Raw genomic sequence first — 27,301 nt, forward strand, 5'->3', positions numbered from 1 at the left:
CCAGAGTCCCTCATTTTCTGCACCACGCCAAGGGCTTTGAATGTGCGCGTGTTCCTCCCACACCTTTTCTTTCTGTCTGGAGGGTGAATCATTCAGGGCGTCTGCGGCAGGAAGGGCAGAGCTGTGGTGGGGGTACTGTTATGCTGGGAGATGCTAACAGCTACTGCGCCAGGCCTTTGATGAAAAGATAATTACAGGCCAGATTGATGGTTGCTGGATGCCCTCACCAGATGCCAGGGCTTCATGTGTCCTGCATTACCCCCTTCTCATTTTCTCCAGGATCAGAAGGGCACTGCCTATGGATGCCTAAACACTTTTCCTAAAATTTTGGAATCTGTTGGCTGTGATGTCCAAAAGCCATCTGCATGGCACCTGAACAAAGTGATGCCATCAAGCTGATTGCAGGGACTTGAAAATTTGGCCAATTCATTCCCAAACAGAGAGCACAACTGGCTCGCGCTGGTGAAATTCCACACAAAGTCACAACATTCCTGCAGTCCCCTCAGGCGCTGCCTGGGCTCCAGCTGCAGTCAATGATTGATACGAATTGTGGGGCTGGGGGCAGAGTACATAGGAACGTGGGTCCTTGTGAAATTCAGAGTTTTGAACCTTCTCTGTGAGGGTTATAAAGGCAGTCTGAGCATCCAGAATGCCTTACCCAGTTAACGTGAGCCTGGGTTCATGTTTCCTCTGCAAAGCTGAGGCAGTTTCCCAGTCAGATGTGTCCTATTTCGCCTACTTTGTGCTGAAATCGAATGTATTTCTGAAGTACCAGCTCTTATGTTTGCTACACCTTTGCCACCCAAAAAGGATGCTGTGATAAATCTCAGAGACATGCCCTGACACAAAAAGGTATCTAAACCATAGTTAGAATTTGGTTAGAGTTTATTTTTTCACCCACCCAATTATTGAAGCAATGAGCCTAACTTGGACTGCCACAAATGTAATTTTGCGTCACTGTTAAACATACATGCTATATTCACATATAGGTTGTGTTGTCTGTACTGTGCTGGAGGACTCAGAACTCCTGTCTCTGTTTTTGCATTGGTGATTTGGAAAGAATGATTCCCCAGTATGATTCTGCAAAGAAAAATCAATATATTAAAACAAGAACCTTTCAGTGATGTTTACCTAAGTCTTTTTTCCTTGCACATCATTCATTTTTTATCACAGTGGTTTGTTCTAGACATGTTGTCCTAGTGAAGGATGTCACTGTCAGCAAATTCTTTGTGTCTGTATGTTCATACACACCTATGTTCACATGTTCATAATAATTTCATGTGTGTGTGTTCCTCTTTTTGAAAAGACTAGCAGAGAACTAGACATTGCTGATGATATTCTTTCTTTACCTTGGTTTTTCAAGTTTTCTGAACGAGTTCAAGGTTTTATTGGCTACCAGTACCATGTAAAGAAAAAGTTCGTCCACCCACATCACAATTCTTTGGTTGCTAGGAGTCTTTTTAGCAGCACGATTTGGTAATTGGTTCCAAATACAATAGTTTAGAGAGAGTCACACTGTGGCCCAGCTAACGGTGAAATGAGTACGGGGAGGGGACAAAGCAACACACAGCATTAGATGCGAGGGGATGGAGCTGCACAGAGCTCCCGCTTCCCTCACTGTCTCAGGTGGGTGGAAGGAGAAAGAATGTGAAATGGTGGAGACGTGATCCCTCCCACCGTACCCACAGAGCGGGGCAGACAGCTGCTCAGGCAAGTCAGGAGGCAAGTGCTGTAATCGCCATAGATCCAGCAGAGTCACTGAAGCGGAGCCATGAGTAAACACACTGACCCTTACTCATGGTAGATTATTATCTCATGGTCTAGTCTGTGAACGGATTTGCTCGTACAGACAAATTGTGTTGTTCTTTTTATGTAGCATCTTTCCTTCTGGAGATATCTTACTGTGTAGAAGATAGTTGGGAGGAAAGACTTGACTGATACACAGTAATCTCCAAAAAACTTACAGAGGTCAAATCATGTTTTAACAGAGTTGTATCATGCTACAACCCAACTGATTTCAATTTCCTTAGTATTTTGAGGAATGTGATTTCTAATAGTTTGGGTTTCTAAAGGCTAAAAGCAGAAATAGTCTACGGAGTCTCCTCACCTGTGGCGGACCAGCTGAATATGGGTACTTTCTAGAGAGCGGATTCAATCCATCTGTCCTGTACCTGCTGCTCTGCTGGTGGGAAATCAAACCCAGCAACTCTGTGCAAATGCATGAAATTCAGAAAGTGCAGCTGGCTGGAACCAGGAGGTGAAATAGTGCAGCTGAGTTTCATTCCTAGATGGATTGGAATGCAAAAGGAAAACAAACAGTTCCAAAGGAGAAAATAAATGAAAAGATTCTGTTTTACCTAGATTTAAGAATGTGGATGACAACCAAATCTTACGAAAGAGCGTACTAGCACAGAGTAAGCAATTTTTATCTCGATGCTGTTCCTTTAAACTAGCCTGAACTTTGTTGGAAAAAGGTCTCAAGCCATTGGGCAATCTCTGGTTTGGGCAATCATGTTGCTATGCTTCATCGGTTAAGCACAGCAGTAATTCAGAAAATGAAGCCATGCTGCATCTGTCATATCATTTAAAATTTACTTCAGTTTTGCAGGTATTTGAAGATTGCAAAATGAACTACATTACCCTGTAATATTCTCCCGACGTTGGAATCTGCTCTGAACCTAATGGGTTTCTTTAGCTCCCCAGAGTTGGAGGTTCCCCCCCCCTTTCCCCCCGCAATATATTCCAGTCAATGACACTATTGAAATTCCAACAGTAATTTATATACAGTAACTGGCTGCCCTCAGGTGAGACGCTAAACAATTTCTGTGCACCAGGCTGCATTTTTCTCATGAAATGTAGCACTCCATTGGCAGTCACTTCACATTCATCCCCTTCTCCTCCCAAACCGGCATCATTTATAAGCACTATTGACAGTTTGCATGGAAGGCATTTAAAAAAAAAAGGATCATGATAAACAAGCTCAGAGAAATATCCTTAGACAGGACTGTCCATGAGTAATATTACTTACAAAAATAGTCCCCATGGCTTGGAAAAGGCTGTAAATATAGCTCCCATCCTGGAAAGACAGTTATGCATAGACTTCACTTTACATGTGCCCTCGATCCTGTTGAAGACACTGAGACTAGTTGCATGATTAAAGATAACCATGTGTCTTAAGCATTTGCAGGACTGACATTTTCCCTGCCAGAGTGCCTCTACAATAAGCACCTCCCAGCTTTGCAACAGGACTTTGAGAATTTTGAAGTTTTATTTCAGGACTGCAGGCTTCTTCCATGTTAATGATCTAGACATCCGCATATATATAAGCAAGTTTACTTTTTGTTCTTACTCTGTATTAGTATTCCCTGGTTATGGCTAGTGTGCATATCCCTCATGCTAAGGGGTCAGAGGCAGCCTCCCAGACCAAACATTGCTGTATTTGTGTGTGTGTGTGTATTATTTCTTGTTGATAACTGTCTTTATTAAAGACCATAAAGATATCTAAAATCAGAATATTCCTGCTTTCATGAAAAACAGGCTCATATCCAGGCAGCTCCATCCATAATGAGGTCAAACACGAGCTTTGCATCCAAAAATCCTTTGCAGCTTGGGTCTGCATTTTTGATCCAGATGTGAATTCCCTGGCTGCCCTCCTCTGGGACCTCATAGCCCCCTTGTCTCCTTACCGTAATGAAAACACATGAAAAATAAGTAAGCCCCCTCAAAAAAAAAAAAAAAAAAAGCAAACCAGAAACCAAAAGAAAAGCCCAAACAGGCATTGATAGTCCTGCCACTTTATGCACGTGCAAATGGTTTTTAGTTCAGCATGGAAGAAATAACGATAATAAAAGATTCTCACCACAAAACTCACACTTAAAGTCAGTTTGGGGCGTCCGGCACGCGGGCGGGCACCTCCAAACCTCAGCCCTTTTCACCTCAACAAGCAGGGGCAGCGCCATCCCCTCACCACCTCAGCCACCCCTCTCCCCGACACCCAGCGCGGGGTTGTTGTGAGGTGTGTGGGGGGGGTGGTGTGAGGGGAAAAACTGTCACAAGCTGCCTGTAAACCTAGGGAAGGGCACACCGAGGGGACCGGAGGGCGGAGGGGAGGCGGCCTCCCCTCCGCCCTCCGGTCCCCTCAGGGTGCCACAACCCTTAACGGCCCTTCCCGCCCTGCCGCCCGAGAAGCCCCTCCCCCCGCTGGTATGCGCCGGGAGGGGCGGGGGGGGGGGGAGTGGAATGACGCGGGCGCCGCGGGTCACGTGACGCGAATGGAATGCCAACAATGTAGCGAATGTCCCGACTGCGCCCCGCACTCGGCGCCCGGGACGGCCAAGGGGGAAGATGGAGAGCGGCCCGCGCCGTCGGGGTCGCCGCCGCCGTTGAGCCGTTCCGTGACGGCCCCCGGTAGGCGAGCGACGGCGCTGGGCGCCCCGAGGAGGTGAGCGAAGGGGAGGGGGGGGGGCGCGGCGCCGGGATTTCCCCTCAACCCCGGGTGTGAGCGCTCCCCCACCCCCACCCCCCCCCCCAACTGTTGTACCCTGAGGGGAAAGTCGTGTGGAGAAGGGGGGGGCGCGAAGGCGGGTCGGTCCTTGAAGCGGGAGTGAGTGTCCCGTGTATGTGTGTCCCTCCCGGGGGCAGCCTCGGCGCCCTGCCCGCACCCTCCGACATTTTCCGGACACCCGTGTGACAGCCCAGCCCTGTCGGGGGGGGGGGGTGCTGCCCGCCTCCCTGAGGCCTCTGCCCCAGGCCGGGCAGCCCGGCTCCCCCCCCCACCCCCCCGCCGTGGGGACCGGCTCCGCGGGGTGCCCCAGCAGGCCGGAGCTGCTGGTAAATGGCCGGAGTTTATTTTGGGAGCTTTCTGCTTGCGAAAGGAGTGGGTTTGGGGCTGGAGGAGAAGGGGTTGGGGCGCCCGCGTTCCCCGGGGGTACTCCCGGCCGGCACGGGGGTTCGAGGCGACGAGCCTGGGCCAGACCCCGCCGGGGAGGTGTTTCTGGAGGCGAGGGCCGGGGGGAGGCGAGCGGCGGCATCCAGAGCCTGCGAGGTCCCATCTGGCTGCGGCGGGGGCCCTGCTGCTCCCAGTCAGTTGAAGGTCACTGCCAAAATCGAGCACTTCGCCACCCTCTCTCCTACCTCGTGAGTGGTGTGCGTGTTGAAATACCCCCTTGCGCGGCAAAGGCACTCGCGCACATGACGCAAAAAAAGCTTATTTGGAGTGTCCAGGCTCTGCGGTCAATTACTGCTGGTCTGCTGTGGATGGGGAAGGTGAGCTGTTTCCCACAGCGCTGGATTGGGCTGGTGCTTATGGTTGGCAGTGGGACGTGGGCACAGTTACTTTTGGACAGTTTTGTTAGCAGGAGGAAGGAGAGGAGGAATGATTTTGGGGAAAATCCTCACTTTGGTTCTTTTCACTTTCGCAGTGTGCCCACTTATAAAGGGGAGCACGGTTTGTATAATAATGAAATTCCTGACCTCCTCCTCCCCCCGACAATCTTAGACTTCCAGTTCAAAGTGGACGGCCCCTGCTTCCATGAATTTGTGATCCAAAAAACCCAAAGTAATACCTGTAAACTGAGAGAGGGAAGGCAGTTGTAGCAGTTTCTTAAAACTTTACTCCTTCATTCTGCAGCAATCGCTAGTTCAGCTTACTACAGTGCCTGCACGGTTATAGACTGGGAAACAGCTCGCCAGCTTGGGATTTGGGACTTAGCTCTTGAAACACAGCTGAGCTTTAGTTTCTTGCCTGTGTCCCAGCTCCACATAGCCACTAGCACATGCAGCCTGTTGGTGAGTGAAGAAACAGGAGACTGAATAGGTAGTGCTGCTGGGACGACAGACATCAGCATGTAATTTCAGTGTGGTTGGTTGTTTGCTGCCAGAGCAGCTATTGGTGTTTCTCAAATGGTGAAGTATAATCAGTTATTCAAAAATTGTTCTAACTTGATGCAATTAAAGTATTGCTGTGCTTATTTGAAATATTATGTCTTCAGGATAATGGACAAGCTTCTAATTAGTGCAGAGCATTTTGGAAGAAAAACCTTAGGATTGTTTAGTCAGAATGGCTTGAAGCTCAGAAATAATTCTGAAAAATCATTTCTTGTGATGGCAGGAAGGCTATTCATACATTCATGCTGTAGGCAAGGTGCAGATTAGAAGGATTTGGAGTTTTCCAAATCCAGATGTACAGTCAGAAATGCTTAGGCAGAATTAAACACACTACATATCTTTTAAAGCATACAACCCTTTTATTTTTTGCTAAAAATGCAAATCACAGGAAGATTTTAAAAAGCAGGCAGCTTGTCTTTCTTTGTAAATCATCTGTAATATTTAATGTTCCGATTTCTTGGCTTATCTTACATATTTGGTTAAAAAACCCTTCTGCAAAATATGAAACACGTTTGCAGTTAGCTCCAGTACTTACTGTTGTTGCTGTTCTCATTCATGCTGTCTAAACGATCAACGTTTCTTTCTGGTTTAGCAGTACGGTAAATGTAAGCTGAGGAAGTTGCCAGCTGGCTTGACCTAGCATTATTAGACTCAAGCTTAGGCTAAAGGTCACAAAAGTTCTTTATGTGAAGCATGTGTGTAAGTGGGAAAGCAGTCCTTTGCTGCAAAAAGGTGGGGGGGTTGCAAGCTTTTCCAGTGCGTCCCAGGCCTGAGGATTGGCACAGGGACTGAAAAAGAAGAACAACCCGGATTCCTAAACCCAGCCATATGGTGCCTGCTGCTGTCAGGAAAAGAAAGACAGTTATAGACCAATTAATTGCTCTGTATCTTTTAAGCACTAGCTAGTTATGATGTAATCCTAAAAAGGCCGCAATACTATTGTTTTGGGTTTTTTGAACAAGGCTATGTATTATCTTTTGCTATATTCTAAGTAGACAAAATTCTGTTCTTGGGATCCTTCAGTCGCTTTTGTCTTCATTGAGAATAATGAAAACTTTATCTGTTATTGACTAATAGCTGATTTGTTGTTTCTGGAAATATCAACATCTAGATGAACACCTTTAGCATTTCCCTTAAAACAAGTGACAAACCCTGTTCAATGTGCATGTGGGCATTTATGCCATTCTTGGTCCTGTATGAGTTAGGGTGGCAGGATATCCTTAGAGAGTACTGAGTGGAAGAGCTCAAGACCTCGAATATATTATCGGTGTCTTTTAGTTAACTGAGCATTTAAATCTTAGCAAAAGAGGTTGACGTGGGTACCCTTCGTTGTGTGTTCTCAAGTAGTTTGATCCTAGAGCTTTCAGTGTAGAGCTCTACCACCTTTCAGCTAAGATGTGGATCTGGACTGATGTTAGACTGTACAGAAATTTCCTGTTAGAGGAGTATATGGCATGTGTCGTAAGAATGTAACATGTAGACCATATCTCAAATGATTAATCATCTATGCTCCTGCATTTCAAACTGGTTCACCAGCATAACGAGTCTGGGGTCTGACTTCGCTGTTGCATTTCAGTCCTTGGTTGTAGCGGAAATCTTGAAGTGGACTCTGTCGTAATGAGGAATTGGTGATGGGCTTCAGAGGTGAATGTGTCCAGATTCTCTTGGCCTTCACAATAGTAAGCTGTTTGCTTGGCAGTGAGAAGTGATGGTAAATGTATGGAAATGGTTGTTTTGTTGGGAAATACTATAGCTGTCACAGGAAGGGTTATCGCAATGAGTTGAGTTTTAGTATGAGCATGTGAAAATAAAGAACAATACTTTCTGGAGCAACTCTTTCCAATGATGATTGTGCTATGATCAGAAGTGAAGCGCCTTTAAAAAACAAACAAACAGTTGACTTCTGAGTGACCAAGAGGAACATACAGTGTGTTACCATCTTCTGTATTTGCGATTTGAAAACAACTGAACAAAATTCTAACCTTCCCAACAAAGTGGTTTGAGCACCATTCAGGAGTCACTTTGCAAGTGTTAATATCAGCAGCAGAAGCAAACTTGTGTAAGCAGCATCAAGAGCAAGATGACATTTCTGATTAAGCTGTCTTTTAAATTCTCTTCCAAATGCACAATTATTTAATGTTTCTATTATGGTGATGCTACAAAGACTTAGTTAAGGTTGGGATTCTTGTGGTAACTTCATGCTGCACGGAGATGGCAAGTTGCACAGGAGCTCAGCTGTGCTGCATAGTTGTTCTCTGCTGCATGTCAGAAGAGGTGCATAAAGCTGTCTCAAAGTCTTCTTTTTTCTGTGTTGGGATGCTAACTGAGCTGGTTCTGCCTCTTCTGCTGTTATTGAGTAGCTCCATCTACCCCTCTTTCCCCTTTTTTCCCTATAAGGCACAGCTAATGAAATATCATGTACCCCCCCCCCCCCCCTTTTTTTTTCCAGTTCTGGGGAGAATTCTTGCCTTCAGGCTTTGCTAAGATATTCATGTGGAAAGGCAAAATATCTTGTCTTTCTGTTATTCACTCTGTTATTGAAATACTAGAAGTTGCTATGGTTAGAGTCATCAATATTTCCATTATAAATCTTTTTCATAAACTTCTGAAACTGAGCTCAGCTAGTGTAAAACAAAATTTTAAGTGGGGGAAAAACATTTCATGAGCATACTCTTCCCTAATTATGAAATAGGATAGGCTTGTCCAGGATTTGGTTATGCAATTGGGTGGGAAACTTGCTGCAGTTAGGTACTGTAAAATTCTTAAATTTTGTCATTTTTAAGGGTTTTATTTTCATTTACTTTGAAAATGAAACTTTAAAGAAAAATGGATTATTTATTGATTACATTGAGAAAGTCTTTTGGAATCCTATTCTTGAAAAGAGATAAAGTGAAAATCATTAAAGGGAATCCAGCTGTGACAGCTTAATAAGTTAAACTGGTTCACTTTCACTTGATTAATTGTCATGCTGTCCCTTCAGGGGCATTTACAGTATCAACTTAATTGCATGTACTTTCTCTTCTCTTTTGTTTCAGACACTGTCACTCTGCAAAATGATGATTCCAACGATTTTCATTTTCTGTAGGAAACGTGAAGATCGTGAGCTGAAGTAAAACGTTGGCAGAAATTTATTGAGAATTTTGCCTTTTCTTTTTCTCTTCGAAGGATTATGTTTACAAGGAATTGACACCATCAAGTGACACTTTTTTGGAATAAAGTAATTTAAAAAACCTAAGAATAAAGCTGTATTTATGCTCAGAGAAAACTGGATTAACAATGAGGCCAAAGACTTTTCCTGCTACGACATATTCTGGAAACAGCAGACAAAGGTTACAAGAGATTCGAGAAGGTTTAAAGCAACCGTCCAAATCTTCAGGTCAGGGACTACCTATTGGACCTGGTAGTGAAACTTCTCTGGACCCTAAGATTTTAATAGGGAAGGATGCTGCAAGGCAGCAGCAGATGAGACAAACGCCTAAGTTTGGACCATATCAGAAAGCTCTACGAGAAATTAGATATTCCTTGCTGCCTTTTGCTAATGAGTCAAGCACTACAGCAGCTGTTGAAGTAAATAGGCAAATGCTCCAGGAACTGGTGAATGCAGGTTGCGATCAGGTATGTATGAGTTTGGAGGGGGGATTGTCACTGCTTTCAAAACGAGTTTACACTCAGGACTGAGGAAGGGATTTTGGTGGAAGTTATCAAGCTTGCCAGTTGACAAAATGCACCAATTCTTCTGGCAGTTGTGTTGCTGTATGACTAACAGAGTAGATGGACTTGCTGTTGAGAGACATGCCTAGTATGGGGTTGATTCATGTTAAAGACAGTCATGGTGACCTCTAGGATTCTTTTATGGTTTCTCCAGTTGATGTATAAGGCTGAACAGGGTAGCTTGTCTTTTTTTCTTTTTTTTTTTTTCTTCTTTTTTCCCCTCAATACTGGAACAAGCCTTAGCTATGAGTAATAGGGTGGAATTTTGTATAGCACATCTAAGCTCAGTTCACTGTCAGAAGCAACTAGAAGAAATGACAGAGACAGTATATGGTCTTTGAAGAAGCTCACTTGCTGTTTGCCAGAAGCAGGTGGAACTGGCTGGAAGTTCAGCAAAGCAGCAGTGGTTGGGTGCACACCTTTTCTTCCTCACCTTCTCTGCTTCTATCAAGAGGCGGTAGCCGTGTCTCAGATAAGGGAGTTGGCACAGAGATGCTTGCTTTTGTCATTCCAAGATTGATGCTAGAATGTTATCTTAGTTCAAAGACCATTCACCTGGTGCAGAACATGGTTTTGTGTTGAGCTGCATTCATCTTGCATGTGCTTCCAGTGTTGGTATTGACTTTCACATCTGTCCAGGAACAGTTCAAAATTTTGCTTTTTAGAGATGAAGTGCTGTTTTGGGTTCAGATTCTGATTGTTGTAGAAACAACTTACTTCCTGTGTGATTGAATGGCAGTTGTTGACAAGCTGAAACATTTCCATTTATAGTCCTTCATATAAATTGGAGAGATTTAAAACTGAAGTGCTTTCAGTGGCATTTCCTTGATTTTAAAAACTTAACCTCCATTCACTCATGGCAGAGCGTGAGTCTCTTGGCTCTCCTAGACCATATTCTGAATCTGTATAACAAAACTAACATCATGCATTATTATAAACAGTCAGCATTTCTCTGGAGCTATATAGACATTAATTAGTGCTGTTTCTATTCCGAAGAGTTTATGCTATGTGAGATAATCAGAGCTAGAGTAGATTGCAGATCCAATGAGAAGTGCTGCAGTAGAACTAAACACTGCCTAGTCCAGTGAACCAAGATGCTGTACTGAATTATTTAACTGGAGAAACCAAGGACTTTCTCTGATCTTAAGCATGCCATGAAAACACAGTGTTTTTTAGAACTCTACCCTCTAAATTTCCCTAGCTGTTTAGGATGAGAACACTCCCTGTGTGTATGAGCCAAGGTTAAATGAGCACAGCTGGATTCTGGATTGGAAATGCACATTTGGTAGGTTACATGGACAAATCGTTCATACAGAACAGGCTTGTTGGACTGAAATCTTGGAAGGTACTTTGAGCACACTACAGCACAGAAATGTTAAGCCAATGCATAAAACAGAAGTACCTGAGCACCTGTTAAAATGTCTTGGTATTAAAGGCAGTATAATGCACTATATAATGTAAAGTTTTTAATATCTTTAGCTATTTTGACTTCAATGTTCATACAGTGGTATTGCTTCTTACAGAGCGCTGAGAATTAGTCCAGTTCTGACTCTGATGTGGAGATTTTTGCTGCCTCCTTAAATTTGGCTGCATGTTTTTGGTTGGTGTGTTGTGGTTTTTTCTTTTTTTCCCTCACTGGACATGATCCTTCCATCCTCACATTTAGCTTTTCTCCCTAGCTGTGATTTGTTGCCTGGAGACAGCATTATTGGGCCTATCCCTTAGGTGTGTTTGGCATTCAAACCTAAGCATAAGCAGGATCACATTTGGCTAGAGTCCACATAGGGGTTCCAAAACTGGAGTCTTGTGGCTAAAAGTGCTGGGTTTCCTAATGTGGGTCCAGGCTATATGAAAGTTGACTGTCCTGGAGAGTTGTGAATGAATGGAGCTTCTTGAGATAGTGTGAATGGTATCTGGCCCTGGGGATGGCATGGTTAGGCTGACAGACTTGATTGCTACCTCTGGATTCTTCCTTTCCTCCTGGTGCCTTAGCTGTTTTGAATCAAATGCTGAACTGTTTCAGAGCATGATGTGTAGTAAATCAGCCATCCGAAGCTACCCTGTCCCTGCTTGTGAGCCAAAGCCTTTAAATGCCTACCACATGGACATCTTCTGTAGTCCTGTAGGCAGCTAACAGATCTCTGATTGAACAGAGAAGTGAAGTCAACTTCAGTTTCTTTGGGGATGGTTTTATTTACCTCTGGACCCAATGCTGTGAGGCTGGTAAATGGGCGTTGAAGCCCCTCCTCCCCCCATCTCAAATGCCAGGAGCAAATGTTTAGAGGTTAAGGATTTCAGTCCATGAATAGCTAATGGTCTACTTGAGCCTTCCCCTACAGCAAGCCTGCAGAGTGCAAGATCTTACACCTCCTGGTCCTGCTTCATGGTACACTAACCAGCTGTTTAATGGCTGCAAGTGTCCTGAATTTGGCTATTTGTCATAAGAAGCTCTAATCACGGGCGTTCTAGGAAGTTGCGAAGAATGACTACGGCACCAGACTTCATCTGGATCTTTGGATAACTGCTCATTGTTCAGGTCACCATAAGCCACCTCCAGCACGGCTAATTCCCTCAGGTACTGGATACCTCTCTCCATGGTGGTCCACTTGCCTGGGCAATATGTAACATCTTCCTTGAAGAGATATCTTGCCTTCATACCTGACAGGAGCTGCCTCCAGAGGCTGAGAGCATGTGCCCCTTTTCCAACCAGGTCAGCTGTCCTGGTTGTGCCCCTTCCCAGCTGCTTGTGCACCTGGCAGAGCACGGGAAGCTGAAAAGTCCTTGACTAGTGTAAACATTACTTAGCAACGACTAAAACATCAGTGTGTTACCAACATTATTCTCATACTAAATCCCAAACACAACACTATACTGGCTACTAGGAAGAAAATTAACTCTATGCCAGCTGAAACCAGGAGAGATGGCTTTAACATTATTCAGTTTGATCTTATGTGAATTCCATTTTCAAGTTGGATTTGCACCAACGCTTTCTGGTGTTCTAGATGGAACACTGGAAAGTAATCCTACCCTTGTGGGTCATCTGTTCTGGTGCACACCATGCAAGGATCGTGATTCTCCTTCAGTCTGTTTATTGGGCCACAATAAGGATTTTTGGAGGGGTGAAGGGAAGCAGTGACAATTAAGTAGGAAGGAGTATAAATTTTAGAGGCTGGGGAAAGGATACTTCTATTTATTACTCTTATTAGCTCCACTCATCTAGCATATCTGTAGCATGGTTAGATTTTAACAACAACCATTTTACATATTACAAGAGATGTTGCGTATTAGGTAACATAAAGGTAGGGTTTGTAGCTCCCTGTTCTGCCTAACTGACTCTAAGTATTAAGATGAAATTGAAATTGGTTTAATTAAATAAAAAGGAAACATCATAACATTTTATTACTTTATTCTTGCTCTATGAAAGCCCCACACAGACAGGAAATTGGTTATAAGCTGGTTGGTAAACTTAAAGTATATAAAACGCAGTGTAATTCATGAACTAAATACAAAATTCTTGTGTCTTTCAGTTACAGTCATCATAGATGATGTGTGTGAAAACTTTTTTTTTTGATTGATTAGGAAGTTGCCAGTGTCCTTTTAAATGACCCATGTTCTTTCACTTCAGCCATTGTGTAGCTTATGATTTTGTAGTGAAATCTGGCCTCCAAAACTTAATGGGGACTTTGCTGTTGACCTGAAAGAAGCCAGGATTACACACTTTTTTTTTTTTAAGAGATACAAAACAAAATTACACACATAATTAGTCATAGTTCTTCTCAACCAAATGGAGTAACTTGTCTGTTGTTTGCTTAAGTCATCTTTTCAACAGTAATTATTTAGCAAGTCTCAATCAAAAATAATTAGTGCAGCATAAATTGTTTTGAAACTTGTAGAACATGACTGCAAAAGGCCAGACCCTTTTTGTTGCAAAAGCTTGAAGCCAAAAGCACTGCTAATACACTGTTCTTTAGTAAATAAAACTCCTTGGGCTTGGAAGTGTAACGTGCAGTCACTGCAGAGGGACAAGAGCATGGAGCGTCTGTCCTGCAGGCTGGTAAGCCGCTGGAATCACCTGGGGCAACTGGATGGCATGGCGTTTGGGGTGTGGTGGTAAATGCAGCTGCTGTTGTGGATTGAATTTTTCTAATGAATAGATGCAATTGAGCATATGATCAGTGACATTCCAGCAACCTGAATGGGCTGTACTGTACTTCCTGTACTTCCTTAGAGCATAAACAGCCACTGACATTGTAATGTAGAGTGGGCTGCAGCAGTTCTAGATGAAATGTGGAACGTTACACACTTGTCACTTCCCCTCCCTCCCCCCACAGGCAAACTTCTTTTCTTTGAGCAAGGGTGAAGATTACTAGACATAGCTTGTTTGGGCAGCTGTTTCTAAGAAAAAGTTAAGTTTTAGGATTTTTTACAGGCTATGTACCTCCAGTAACATGCATCATGTACTATACACTTGAATAACTGTGAATCTGTGAAGCAGGGAAGTCCTTATGCTTCACTTTTTCCAGAGGCTTTTATAAATCTCTCTGTAATAAAACATGTACACCCCACCTGTGCCAATATCAGAACATTCCGAAGGGGAAGATCTGGCCTTTGGACACTAATTATAGTGTCTTTCAAGGAACTGGAATGGTGTTTGTGGGTACTGTAATGTGTCTAAGAATATCAAGCTGACCATCCTGTCATCTGTGTTACACTGCGTTCATGGAATTCACTTTGTAGAAGTGGGGTGGTTTTGGGTTTGGTTTCTTTTTTAATTCTCCTTCTTGCATTCCAGGATTCTTTTGATCTCTTCATGATGGATTACATCCTTTTGGTTTAACCCATTTGGCAAAGATTCTACCCTGATTTGGGAACTGCTGCTTGATTTTGGGAAACTTTGAGAACGGGGAATACAGTATTTATCTCAATTTGAACAAATATTTGTACTTCTTTAAGCAAGGGAAATTCTGCTATGCCAAATAGAGCCTGGGCAGAAAGTCCTTTTTATGTTTTGCGTGTGGAATTAGTATTCTGTTTTTTCTTTTCTCTACAGGGTTTTAGGTCGAGCTTGTTCATGTATAATCCATGTGTCACCTAGCAGTGTGTACTGAGCAGTATGACTTTTCATCCTATTGGAGTGATGAGAAGAAGCAGATACAATGCAAAGTTTTGGTTTGGTAACAGGCAATGCATGTCCGGAGTTCTGCTTGTAGTAAAATATCTGTTGCGATGTATTTGCTAAGAGGACAAGTCTAAAAATACAGTTTGCCTTCGAGGTGAACAGCAGCAAATTTTGTAATAGCCCTGAGCAAATGAGGGAATTAATTTCATAATATTGGCCTGTCCTGTAACAAAATTTTGTCTTCTGCTTGGGTAAACTTTACATGTGTTAAGGGTTTGTTTGCCCAGCTATTTACCAAAACCTCCAGGATGAGCATCTTAAGTCATCTTCTGGGTGTTTTGGGTCCAGATTGTTTTGTTAATGAAAAATTAAGAATGATCTGTTACAAAATTGCCCAGGTTATTCTGTGGGATGTATGTTAAAGGTGGCAAGAGTCATTATAAGCTATGTTGTAGGTCGGGAGGAAATCGGTATTCTTGGGTTACAAGGAGAAAAAAAGAGGCCTTCAAATGAGGGCACTCACTGCTGAATATAAGAGAAGGGTTTTATTTTAGCAGCCGAAGTAGATTTGATAATTCAGGCCAACAGTCTCTTGTGTGTTCGTTTGCCTCCCTCATTTGAAGGTGAGTTGTTCACTCTGTCTTCTCTTTGCTAAATGTGTTCAGAGCTTGTTTTGTAACCTTTTTCTATACTTCTTCTCTTTTCTTTCTAACCTCCCTTTTTGGTTTCAACCTTTTTCTCATTTCTGAGAAGTTTCCAGTGTCATCCAGTGTTCTTCCATCAAAGCATGTAAAGGAATGTGTTTTCCCACCAATACGCCTGAAGTTAGCCCCTTAAGTCATTTCAGTTTTTAGCTGCTTCAGAACAAGTCAGTCATAGCTTTCCAGGGGCTGAAAGCAAGAGATGAGGATTGCTCTTGAGCTGATACCTGCTGACACCTCTCTCTTCTATCCCATTTCTCTTGTCTCCAGTCTTCCTGTGTTGCTGTCACTTCTTCACGACGCTGTCTTAGTAAATATACTTAAATCCTCTGTGTCATGACACAGTTCCTGCAATATATTTGGGAAGGTGCTCTTGGCTTTGTTGTGTGTGACTGCAGCTTAGAGTATGCTTTTGTCCTGCAGAAGGGAGAAAAAGAATTTTGTCTTTTCCCTTGCATTTTTGCGGTGGTGGAAATACTCCTTGGCAGTAGTAGGTGATTGCATGTGCTCCTTTACATGACAAGATGTGGCTTCTTGGCAGCTGGGCAGTAATATGGCAGTGAACAAGACTGCAGTATGTTTTAAAGTCTGCCCTTTATTTTTGTTAGTCTGCTTTCTTCTTTGGCAAACTATAGAATAAATTGCAACTTGGTAGTAGGATTATGTTTGAAATGACAGAACAGGAATCAGATGCCAGACTTCAGCTGCAGATAAGTGTGAATCTTGAGTTATGTTAAACTAATGTTTCCCTATTCCCCATGTCAGATAATCATTCTAGAAACTTGGGAGTTAATATAAAGGTCTAAAATTATATATTGCTGTAACAGGGTGCAGGATTAACTTGCATTGGATACTTAAATTATATTTATTAAAATATAATTGCCAGAAGAAGGTCGAGCTATGCATTTTTCCTTTTTATAAAAAAGGAAATGGCTTCATCACAGTCACTAAAAATTCTGCTTAAGCATTAACTTCAGTCTCTGAATAAAAAAAGCCCTTGTGACTAAAAGTAAAGATTGCCATTATTATAACAGGAAGTTGATATCACAATAGTAGTAGGGTGTAACTGTTCCTTTTGCATTTTTTAGTTGTTCTCAGCCTAAATCTCTGCTGTTCTTTTCAGCTTGTATCTGAGAGGAACCAGTGTGATTTTATGCTGAGACTGAAAAATAGCATCTTTGCATGGGGGGATAGGGTTTTTTTGTTTGTGTTTGTGGTTGGGTTTTTTTCTTTCTCAAAAAAATGGAATGATGCTTTTAAACTTAGATTTCAGTAGGAGGACTGGATGCAAGGCTTTTGTATGCTACAGGTCTTAGAGGTAATCCAAGATGTGCATTTGGAACTCATTTAATTCAACCTAGGAATGCTTTTCTGATAGTTGCTAAACTAAATAAAAGCTTACGTTAAAGCTGCTAATTGAATATCAGTAGAATGCAAATAAAAGTCCATTTCCACTTCTCATGTGATATACAGGCATGTGCCATACTTGTGTGGAGTGAGGGGTTTTTTTGTATTTTCCTTTTTTTTTTTTTCCTAAAGCATGGCCGAATATACAGAGTAACTTACAATGGCAGTCCTTTTTCATCACTTTTTTTCATGCTGTACCCACAGGAAAAATTATTTTGCAGACATTTTGAAATTAGTTGATCAGCAGAACTGAAACTAAATTAACAGCAAGAGAAAAATGGGGAATTTCATCTGTACCCTCTGTAGAAATACTAATACCGTCACCAGGTACATGAGCTTATAGTAATTTAAATTACAAGAGTGTAGCCAGGCATTCGATTGCATAATATAATCTGATAAACTGAAGGGAACTAAACTACTTTTTCTTCCATTTTATTTATAAAATATCATTGCCAGATATTGTCATATTTGCCCAAGGACAGAATGAAGTTACTGTGAGTGTATTTTCTGAAAGTATGGTAGTATTACAACCGTGTGTCTGTTTTCTGGAAATATTCAAGATGCTGTCTGAATTCTTACCAGACCACTGTTGGAAGGAGAAACAGTGACCAGCGCAATCATGCCCAGGAGGTAGGGACTGAGGATTACACCGCTGTTGCTCTGAAGGTGAATGGGTATGTGCTACAAAACAGCAGAAGTGCTTTTTGGTTGTGAGGTTGATCATGTCACTCTCGAGCAGGCCACAGCTTGTTGGTACTCCTTTGGGCACAGCATTCAAATCCTGCTCAGCAGCTGCTTGTGGTGACTCCTATATAATGTCCATGTCCCATGTGTGTTGCCTGTGTATCCCCCAACCTACCATAAATCAGGCTCCAGTACGTATATTCTTTGTTCTTTGGGCACTGGCCGTCTCTGACTTGCAAATGCATGTAAGCAATGCTATCTAAAATAGGCAAGGAGACATGAAAGAGACCTTCAAGTTGAGTTTTCTTGGTGGTGGCAGCTGCTATTTTTCTCATTTGTTGGGTATGTCCATTAATTCCCCACCATTGCCTCTTTTTTTCTTCTTTTTCTTTTTTTTCTTTTTAAATCTCTCTCAACGAACAGCTGGGCAGGCCCAGGTTTTCCTTTATTTGACTTACGAAAGAATTCTGGCTGGAGTGCAAGCTGCCTCACTATGGATATCGCTACTCTAGAGTAGATGTTTTACAATCAAGTACTGCTGGAACAAATGCAGTTTGCAGTAGTGAATTCTAGGAGGGACAGACACCCTGTCTGTTTGCTTAAACCTACAGATGTTTGTGTTAATTTGGGCCTTATCCTTACATAAGTCATGTGTACAGCATGTGAAATACATTCCACTTTTTTCACTCTTTCTGCTTATGTTCATAATGTAATTGTGAGCGTAGCCTAGATGTGGCATTTTTATGTGGCTTGGAGTTGAGACTTAGAGTGGGAAATGCTGGTCCTTATTTCTGGGTTTTCATCATTCCGTAGCTTTTTGGAAAAAAATAAATTAAAAATGCCTCTGATTACCAAAATAGAGGCTGAAGTCGCTGTGGCATTGTGGTCTTTGGTGTTATCCTAGCATAGCAGTAGCAGGCTCGTATTGTCCAGACTTGAGAGGGATCCCAATTTCCCATCTTCAGAAGATGCTTAAATAAAAGCCTGGTGAAAGTCAACCAGTCAGCCTCTTGCTGTCTGCCTGCTCTACACATCTGCTGCTGGTCACCCAAAATATTGTTGCTACTGGAATATTTTTGACTTCATGTTACTTGGCAGCTGATGTGTCTTCCTTGATACCATGTGGCTTCTGCTGAGGTGGTTCTGTCAGCTCTGATCCTGATGGGGTCACCCAGCTATGGTTGCAGCACAGTAAAACTGTTTTTGTTCTAATGGTCTTGTCCTGCCATCTGGACTGTCACTGGCAGTTCATGAGAAACTTCTCGTGTACAAATTGACATGTAGAAATTAGGTTTCACCCAAGAGATGCATGTGTGCATATATCTATTATGATGACTGCAGTGTTTGCATGGTACCAGCTATTTATGAAGAACTTCATCCATAGGATTTGGTGCTGCACTGACGATTTCTTTTTCAGTCTAAGTAAACAAAATTCTAATGTTTGAGGCTGTGTTCTGCTTCCCTGCAGTGCAAGAGATGGATTTTTCCTGATGAGAAACTTGTGCTCTTCATTTTAACTGAATCCAAGCAATTAAAAATATTTCCCCAGGGAGGTGAAGGATGAAGAGAACAGGAGAGGATATGAAAATACTTAAAAAAAAAAAAAATAATTATTTCTGGGTCAGTTAATTTTCAGAAGGCCGAAGCCAAAGAACACTGTGTACCAGTAACTTTGTGAATCAGGTAACAGCTATGGCAGGGACAGCCTGTGAAAATAACTATTTTCTGTATGCTTTGTCTTGTTATCAGTGTATATGTGCGTGTGAAACTTACTGCAACACATATTGTCTTCTATGCCTTTAGAGAAATATAAACACAATGTAAATGGAAAATTGTTGAGATTTAAATGTAGATTGCTTCAATGACCAAGCATTTTGCAACTGTTTTCTATATCCTTCGTTACTCTAATGCATGATTTGTAAATTACTCATTTCAGCTAAAGCATGCAAAGATGCAGTGTATTACTCCTCATGTACATAAAATGCTAGAAAGAAGACTGCTGATACTAGGTGATAATATTAGTTAAGTTCTTGCTCTTCAGAGAGATTGACTTCAGTAGGACAAATAGCAGTGTAAAATTACTCCTGTATAAGTCTTTATATGGTTAGGTTTGGATTTTAGCCACCATTTATGAATCCGTTGGATGTGGGTTATTTCAAAACAGAAGAAAATGTCAGCACAGACTTGGAGATCATCACTGCTGCTCTGCAGCTTCCTTCTCTCCTTGTTTGTTTTGTTCTTCCACTGTATCACCTCTTAAATATCTTCAAGCCATTCAAGTTTATATTATACCTTCCTTTACCTGTTGTCCTATTGCATTGTTTTTTCTGCTCTGTTGGTTTGAATGACTTACATTCAACACCTCCTACATGCTTTTCTCCATGTGCCTCTGAATACCCTAAATTACTTAATTTTTTTTAAATAATTGCAAACTGTTAAGAAATAACTCTTCTGTAACTTCAACCTTATTTTTTTAGATTTGATGTGACATCCTAAGGAATTACAGATGCAACTGTAATGTGACTTTGACAGCATACCCCATATATTTTCATTTCTGCATCTTTCTTCCATTCAGTGTCAGGACTCCATAGTCTGTGCTTAAACTAGCCACCTGTCCCATTTGTGCTTTTCTTCCAGCTTTGCCACAGTCACTGTTCATTCCATGTTCCTGCCAGATGTCAGCCTGATTAAGGTGCATAAAATCTAATTTAATCAATGTAACTGGAACTTTGGAAATATTAATATGTGCAGGATATCCTGGTTCACAAAACCAGAAAAAAATCTCTGTCTGTCTCAATTAAAAATATAAAAAGTTGTGGCCATATGACAGAGGTCTTTGAACCAAGACAAATCCACTCCATATTGGGCTCTTTTTGTCCTGGCTTCAAATGAGCACTGTATAATTTTCTCCAGAGATGTGCATTCCACCTTGGTGGAGCCTGTTTTTTCTGATTGTCCAGCACAGTATCTCACTTGTGCTTTTAGATGATCCCCTGATTGTCTGTATAATGTGTGCTGCACAGACATGGTAGTGACCAACAGGCTGTGTGCTGGAGCAGGGTGGAATTCATCTTTTTTTTTTTTTTTTTTCCAAGTGCTCCAGCAGTTGCTGTGCTGGAAACTCACTTCCATCTCCTTCCTGTGATCATTTCTTGCACTTTGGCCATCCCTTGCATTCTGAAAATCTTTTTATTATGTTCTATAATGCAAGCACTAAGTTCATTGAGTGCTTTCTTGAATGTGTGTTATGAAGAACCTGTGAAACATATGTGTGGTGTAGCAGTCATGCAAATGGTGGAAAGACGATGTTGATGCAGTGCTCAACAGTGCAAATCAAAGACCTAGAGCCTAGAAGGAGTTTACAAGTGGGCAGAAGTCATCAGTCTCTGCCAGGGCACGTGGTGAGCCAGCTCCCCCATACTACAAAAGCAGGACCTCACTGGGAAGTGCCAGCAAATTCAAAAGCAAGCCACAAGAATTTTCATTTGCGTTGGTGTGCCTCCCCCCACCCCCATCTCTCTGTTTACTGCGAAGTGAACCTTCAGGGTTTTTAGCCACATGAAAGTAACCTAGAAAAAGTATTTTTCAGTACTACTTTGGTGCTGTAAAACCTTCTGTAGCAAATCAGTTCCACTTTTTCAGGAACTTCCCTGTGGCTCGTAAGTGTTAGAAATTGCTGGAGGTTGAGAACTTGCTGTTGCAGGCCCCGCTCTACACTTACGCAGAAATGGGTGCTCAGATTTACTGCCAGGGAGAAGCTGTTTCCTCCTGAACCTGGAACACCTCTGCTCAGGAGGCAGAGGAGAGTCTGAGCTGCAGCATGGTCTGTGGCAGAGCTCCGGTGTTGGAGGTAGAGCTGCCTTCTCCCAGATTCCTGGGAAGGTCAGAACGTCCTGCTATGTGTTCAGCATCTCCAGGAACACTATTTTGGGCAAATAGCAGTGCTACGTGTTTAATAGGATTCCTTGATTTTGCAAAGAGCCATTTTCATCCTCTTGCCTCGTGGAGGAGGTTTTGTGCTCCCAAGCTCTCCACTGTCTACTGGAGTTTGAACTCAGTCATCACCCTGCCCTATGTGGGCCAGACAACAGCAGCTGTAGCATTAGCACAGCATGTTGGGGAGGGCAGTTATCTTACTTTCAGCTATGTATAAAACTTCCTTCTCTTCCTCTCTCCCATTACCTTGAAATAGGACCATTGCCCAGCACTGGGCAAAACCCTGAGTCAAACTAGCAGGGCACCATCAACCCTCCTTGCACAAAAAGTTTTGAGGCCATGAAGTTGGGGAAAACCCTGCCACTAGACCACAGATCTGGTTTGTTTTGCCACTTTCACATAGTAGTTTTGTGGTTTCCCAGTCTGGGAAGAGGCTCAATGGAACTAATTTTTTACTTCCCCCCTCCCCCCCTTTTTAATTTTTTTTTTTTCACTCTCAGATCGTGGCAGCTAATGGATAGAGGAGGTATTACTGCTGAGGTTTAAACTCTGACAGGAAAGTGATAACTGACAATCATGAGGGCAAAGGGGAAGCATAACAAGGATGAAGTCCCTGCTAAAAAGCAGGAACTGGATGTGTGAGCAGAGAGGATGTTTGGCATTTACTTGGGGAGGAGGGCAATCAGGTCACAGAGCTGGTAGTGCTGAGTTCAGCCATTAGTAGCAAGCTGGTTGTTTTAATTGGAGGAACATTAGTGCTAATGAAGTATCTGCCTTGAAAATTGGATGTAGTTTTTGAGGATGAAAATCCTAATCATCCACACCGAAGTGCTGTTTTGGTCTCTCAGCCCCCAAGCTGCCTGCACGACTGAAGCCAGTGTGTGTTCAGCAAGGGCTTGTGCTTGGATATGAGGAAAGTTCTTTTCTTCAGTTCTGCAGTGTGGAAGAAACAGCAGCCTGAGCCAGAGCTGCTCCCTGCACACCAGGGAAAGCAGCATAGGGTTCCCAGCAGTGCCCCCCGACAGTGAGTGACTGCTGCTTGGCAGGCACTGCAGAGGAGGAGAGGCGTCTTCCCCACCTTCCCACCCTATTGAATTTAAAAGCTCCAGGTTGCCTTGCTTTCCTCCTCCCCACTTCCCTCTTTTCAGTGTTTTTTGTGTGCTTGCTGTCATGCTTAAGTCTTGCTTAACCCCTCATCCTGCCCACATGCTCTGCTCACAAGGCTTAATTGCTTTTGTACTTGTAGGTAACACCCTCTTCTGTTCTAAATGCCTGGTTTCTATGCGTGTTGCAATGGCTGTTCTTGCTTTTGGGAAAATAAAGGATTTGCTTTTCATGTAAAAATAGCTTTATTATTTCCATACGCGAGTAGCAGTTGGGGCAGGCATATTTCCAGGTCAGCCTGGAGATGGGGTTGGATAGTGAAACCCTCTGTTCCAAAAATGGGCTGGAACCGGCAACGGGTCTTGATGTACTGAGCAAAGCTAACTGGCTTGGAGAGAAGTGGGATCCTTTTTTGGGTGCACATGTAACATGCTGGTATTCTGTGCTACGGAAGGGAGCCAAGCATTGACATAATGAGCACTTTACTCTGTTAAGTACTTACATTAGTTTTACAGTTTTCTCATACTCATGTTCTTTTGGTAATTGTAGGCATGGGTTTTGAATAAAAGATTGCAAAGGAAAGTTTCTTAGGGCATAGTCTGTAACTACAAGTGCGTAGACTGAGCAGAAGGGATGTTTGCAGGAGCAGTCTGTATTATTCCACAAGATTGTGCTCAGTTGGGTACTGAGTAAATAAACAGTAAATGTGCAAATCTTGGATACATGTTGCTCTATGCTTGTTTAGTTAGTCCAGCTGTACTTCGGATTTTATTCTCTATGGTAGCTGTCTTGTGAATCTTCTGGCTCATTGCCATGTATTTCTAGATTTATATGAACATGATGTGGATCTTTTTCATCTTTGTGTTTTGCTAGTTCATATTTTTACTTCCTTCAAGCATATTTTAGAGGTCTCTTTAAGGCTTTTAAAAACTAGTCAGCTTGAATTTTCCCTTTATCTTCACAAAAGTCACTACAGAAGTAAGAAAAAAAGCACAGAAGGGGAATTACAGGCAGCATTAAAAATGTTCCTTCAGAACAGAAAAGCAGATTTAACATGAATTAAAAACTCAGCTCTGTTTCAGAGTTGCAAAAGCTCTTTTATTCACCAGAGAACTGTTAAAGCTAGTAATTTTTGGCATAGTATCGGTCAGGGAAGCGTGACAAAGTGCAGTGGAATGCACTGAGCTGCGATCCAGCTTGTAGTGGTATATGACTTTAGTGTATGGAGCATTGCAGGAAGTGCTGGGGGGGTGGGGTGGGGAGGCCTTTTCATTTCATCAGCTACTGAGTAACAGTGTTCTCCTTCCGCAGACCCCACCTGCAACAACAGAGGGTCCCTTGGATGCTTGGGTCAGACGACAAAATGTGAAGAGCCTGCACAATCTCAGTTTCTGGTAGAACTTGGCTCTGTTCTCTGAGCACTGCTGTGCAGAATGCAGTGAGATGAGAAAGCTGGGAAGAGTAGTGTGTGTGGGATTGCAGATCAACTGTGCATATGTCTAGACTGGGACCATATCCCCAGCCCCACCGTGCTGGAAGATGATGATTCTTGGGATGAAATTCTATCCTCATTGAAATCAGCAGTAAAATTCCTATTGACTTCATCAGGCCAGAGCTTTGCTGCTTATTTTGAGCAGTAAAAGAGTCCTCCTCTTCCACCAGTACACACACATGCTAAGTTCATTTACTTAGACCTAGGTTTTGGCAAGATTTTGGCCTTAAATGGAAATCTGTTCAAATCCATTTAATATCAGTAGCTTGGATTTCAGATTACATAGACGATTAAACCCAGCTATGTATGATCATTAATAACTAGTTAAGATATTCCTGTAATTTGAAGCATACCTGGTATTTTCCTTCTTTCTTCTCTAAATTATGATGCTGGTGTCCACAGAGTTTTCCAAGCATTTGCAATGACATTATAAGAACACATGATGGTACCTTTCCTGGCAGAAGAGGATCTTTGGTCTATGACCTGCGTGTTAGAAATTGGGAAAAGCTTGGTGTGGTATGCATCATGTTACCAGTGTAAATTGCTAACAAGAGTTTTACTGTTCACCTTGGGTTTCACATTTGCATTGCTCCGTTACAGTGATAATCAAATACAAAGCCACTGTTATACTGGCATTGCAGTAAAGCCGTGTGGTGCAACATCATTGCAAAAAATGAGATCTCTATGCAGAAGACATTACAACCTGAATTAGTGTTCCAAAGGTAGGGGTATAGAAAGGTTGCAGCACATAGAAGATAAAAGGGTAATGATACTCAGTGTTTTTATTGTGCGCATAAATATCTGTGTCATTCTTACTGTCTGCTTACTTAATGTTCTTCAAGAGGAGGGCTTGAAGTTGTATTGAAAATGTGGGTAAATGTTCAGAGCAGGAGTAAACAAGTAGTCAGCTGGTGGGATGTCCCAGCCTGTATGCTTTACATTAGAAAGAATGCGGAAGTTGCTTGGCCGATAGATCACTTAGATGGGAGCATTGTAATACTCATTGAAAGCTCATTTGGTATTTAGGATATAGATCCTATTTAAGATGTAGGCTGTCAGATTATTACAGGTTAGGGTACTTCTACTCTAGATTGTTAGCTCTACCCTTTTGCAGAGACAAGCTGAAAGTTGAAAACTGACTATTAAAATTGATATACAAGAATCATTATAGTCATTCAAGTAATGGGCTGCATGTGGAACTACTATGATTATATTACTGTTTTCTTTGCATGGCAGTACTTCAGATAGTTCCAACATCTCAGATATTGCATGTTCTGGAACATAAATCCTACAAATTTCAGTTGTGGAAAAAAAAATGCCTAAATTCAGGTTTTCACACATACTTCTATATGTGTTATATATATACACATACTTCTAAGCTTGCTTATCATTGGCCTCTGGTTAGTCTCTGAAAGTGGTGGCAGATACTGGAAAGCTTGGTTAAAAATAATTAATCATAATGTCGACAATTTTAAGTGCTGATGGATGCCTTGGAGAAAAGGAATAGAGAGTTGCAATGCTTGTTACAGGAAGTGAATGTTGACCTTGGAAGCAAAGTGTCTTCTTGAACGCTGCTGTTCAGGAATCATTGCCTCTCTAATGCTGTGTCTCACAGCATTATCCAAGGCAGTGTGCACACAGACAGGAGCCCAAGTAAGATGCACACACAGTAGAAGTGAGGAAAGAGCGTTTCTCTGGAGTTATAGAAATTACTCCAAGTCGACCTCTTGGAATTTACTGGTGTAGCATGAACTCGATCATCAAAATACAGACTGTCTCCATGTATCATTACCATGGAGGCTTAGCTTTGTTTTGGGCTTGGCATGCTCAAAGAGTATGAACACAGATCTTCTCATGAACCTGCAGTGCAGTGTGATGCAATGACATCTGTTTAACAGTACTTGGCAACACGCACACAGGTTAGAAACCAGTAGGAGTACTGTCTCCACCCAATTCTCGTAGGAGAAATTTAGGAACTTGGAAGTTGATTGCCTAACCAGATACGTATCCTTACCTTTGGCAGCTTTGTTGAACAGGTGTGTAGAAACTATATTTTTTTTTACTTCATCCAGAAACTGTTCACCAGTGCGCTACTGCTCATTGTTGAGTCTTAGTTTCTGGGACTCTGTATTATGAAGCCTCCCTTCCATGTGATGTAGTGTTGTGCTTGTTACTGCTGGTGTTATCCTGTCAAAGCACTGGCCAGGTTTCCTTCTGCATCTGAAATATTGGAGAAGAATTTTGCCTAGCGTGATTTTGCTGTAGAACTCACTTTTAAGAATATGTTTTCTCAAGGCAGAAAAGTGATTACTTGTCTCTGGTTTCTTAATATTTTGCACCCTTAAAGATCTCAGAAGAAACATTGCTGTCTCTGAATATTATTCATGCAACTGAGCATGTGCTGTAATAATAATAATAATGAAGCCTGAAGAACAATTGCCATTTTTTCTATCAAGTGACATGGGTTGAGAGCATTGGAAAACAACAGTCTCCTAGAAGTTTGAGTAAAGACTTGAAGGAGGGAGGTGAGGAACGTTGATCCACTGCCAGGATTACTGGGAACTAGTAAGCAAATATGTCAACACTGTGTGACTTGGTCAAGGGAACGGTTTCTTGATCTGCTTGAGAAGCCTCAAGCTTCCTCCTCAAACTTCAGCTGTGGAGGAAGGATGAGGGGAATTGTGTCCTCTGCTCCGTTTTCCTCCCTCTCCTTTGCTTCAGTCTAATCAAGTTCAGACTTCTTTAGAGTTCAAAATACTGTATTTTCCTAAGAAATATAGTTGTTATGGAATAGGTCCAATATCTTCTAGAGTCAGTGTTACAGGGTTTTTATTGGCTTGATAGTGAGATTTTTTTTTCTTCCTCCTGTGGTTTAAAATTACTTGTCTAACATGTTGATTTATAGCCTGTCATGTAAGACTGTTTCCCCTTGGCTGTATCTTTTTAAGATGATCAAATGTATTTCTGAAAAATGTCCTGTTGTTGCCTTGAAATATTAGGTGATAATTGCACAAGTAAGAGAGGGATTAGCTTGTTAAACCTAATATGACACCAACACACAAAATACTGTAATTAAAAACTTTCTTAAGGCAGCATGGGGGGGAGGGGGGAGAAAAACCTTATGGTCTGGGATATCACAAGCATATTCCATTCACCTGGGAAGTTTGTAGGTTGGTGTGAAGGAAGGAGAGGAGACTCCTGGGCTGGGGCTCCAGGAGAGCAGCTTTCGGTGGTACTGCCAGAGCTGACCATCTTCCCGCT

General features: G+C 42.3%; 1 protein-coding gene and 1 long non-coding RNA gene across 7 annotated transcripts in view; one reads left to right on the top strand and one right to left on the bottom strand.

Annotated features, from left to right (window-relative positions):
* Window positions 1-266: 266 nt before the first annotated feature.
* Window positions 267-4,072, bottom strand: LOC140648644 (uncharacterized). Of its 2 annotated transcripts, none has more exons than XR_012041306.1 (4): window positions 3,872-4,072; window positions 3,029-3,076; window positions 2,108-2,284; window positions 267-1,080 (listed from the first exon to the last, which is right to left on the bottom strand). It is a non-coding gene; the product is annotated as an uncharacterized lncRNA (long non-coding RNA). The 2 variants fall into 2 exon arrangements; XR_012041305.1 differs by having other exon boundaries at window positions 3,029-3,124.
* A 205-nt stretch (window positions 4,073-4,277) lies between these two features.
* The window catches only part of LATS2 (large tumor suppressor kinase 2), a 52,289-nt gene continuing 29,265 nt past the window's right edge, over window positions 4,278-27,301 (top strand). Inside the window, exons 1-2 of one of the 5 annotated variants that reach the window (XM_072850510.1) lie at window positions 4,278-4,441; window positions 8,922-9,501. In XM_072850510.1, the coding sequence (XP_072706611.1) occupies window positions 9,163-9,501 (339 nt within the window). In that variant the 5' untranslated portion in view covers window positions 4,278-4,441; window positions 8,922-9,162. Of the gene's footprint in view, window positions 4,442-8,921; window positions 9,502-27,301 lie in introns of those variants that run through there. The other 4 variants (XM_072850511.1, XM_072850512.1, XM_072850514.1 and 1 more) reach the window with 4 other exon arrangements.

Source organism: Ciconia boyciana, chromosome 1 (genome assembly GCF_034638445.1).
Source record: "Ciconia boyciana chromosome 1, ASM3463844v1, whole genome shotgun sequence".
NCBI classification, from domain to species: domain Eukaryota; kingdom Metazoa; phylum Chordata; class Aves; order Ciconiiformes; family Ciconiidae; genus Ciconia; species Ciconia boyciana.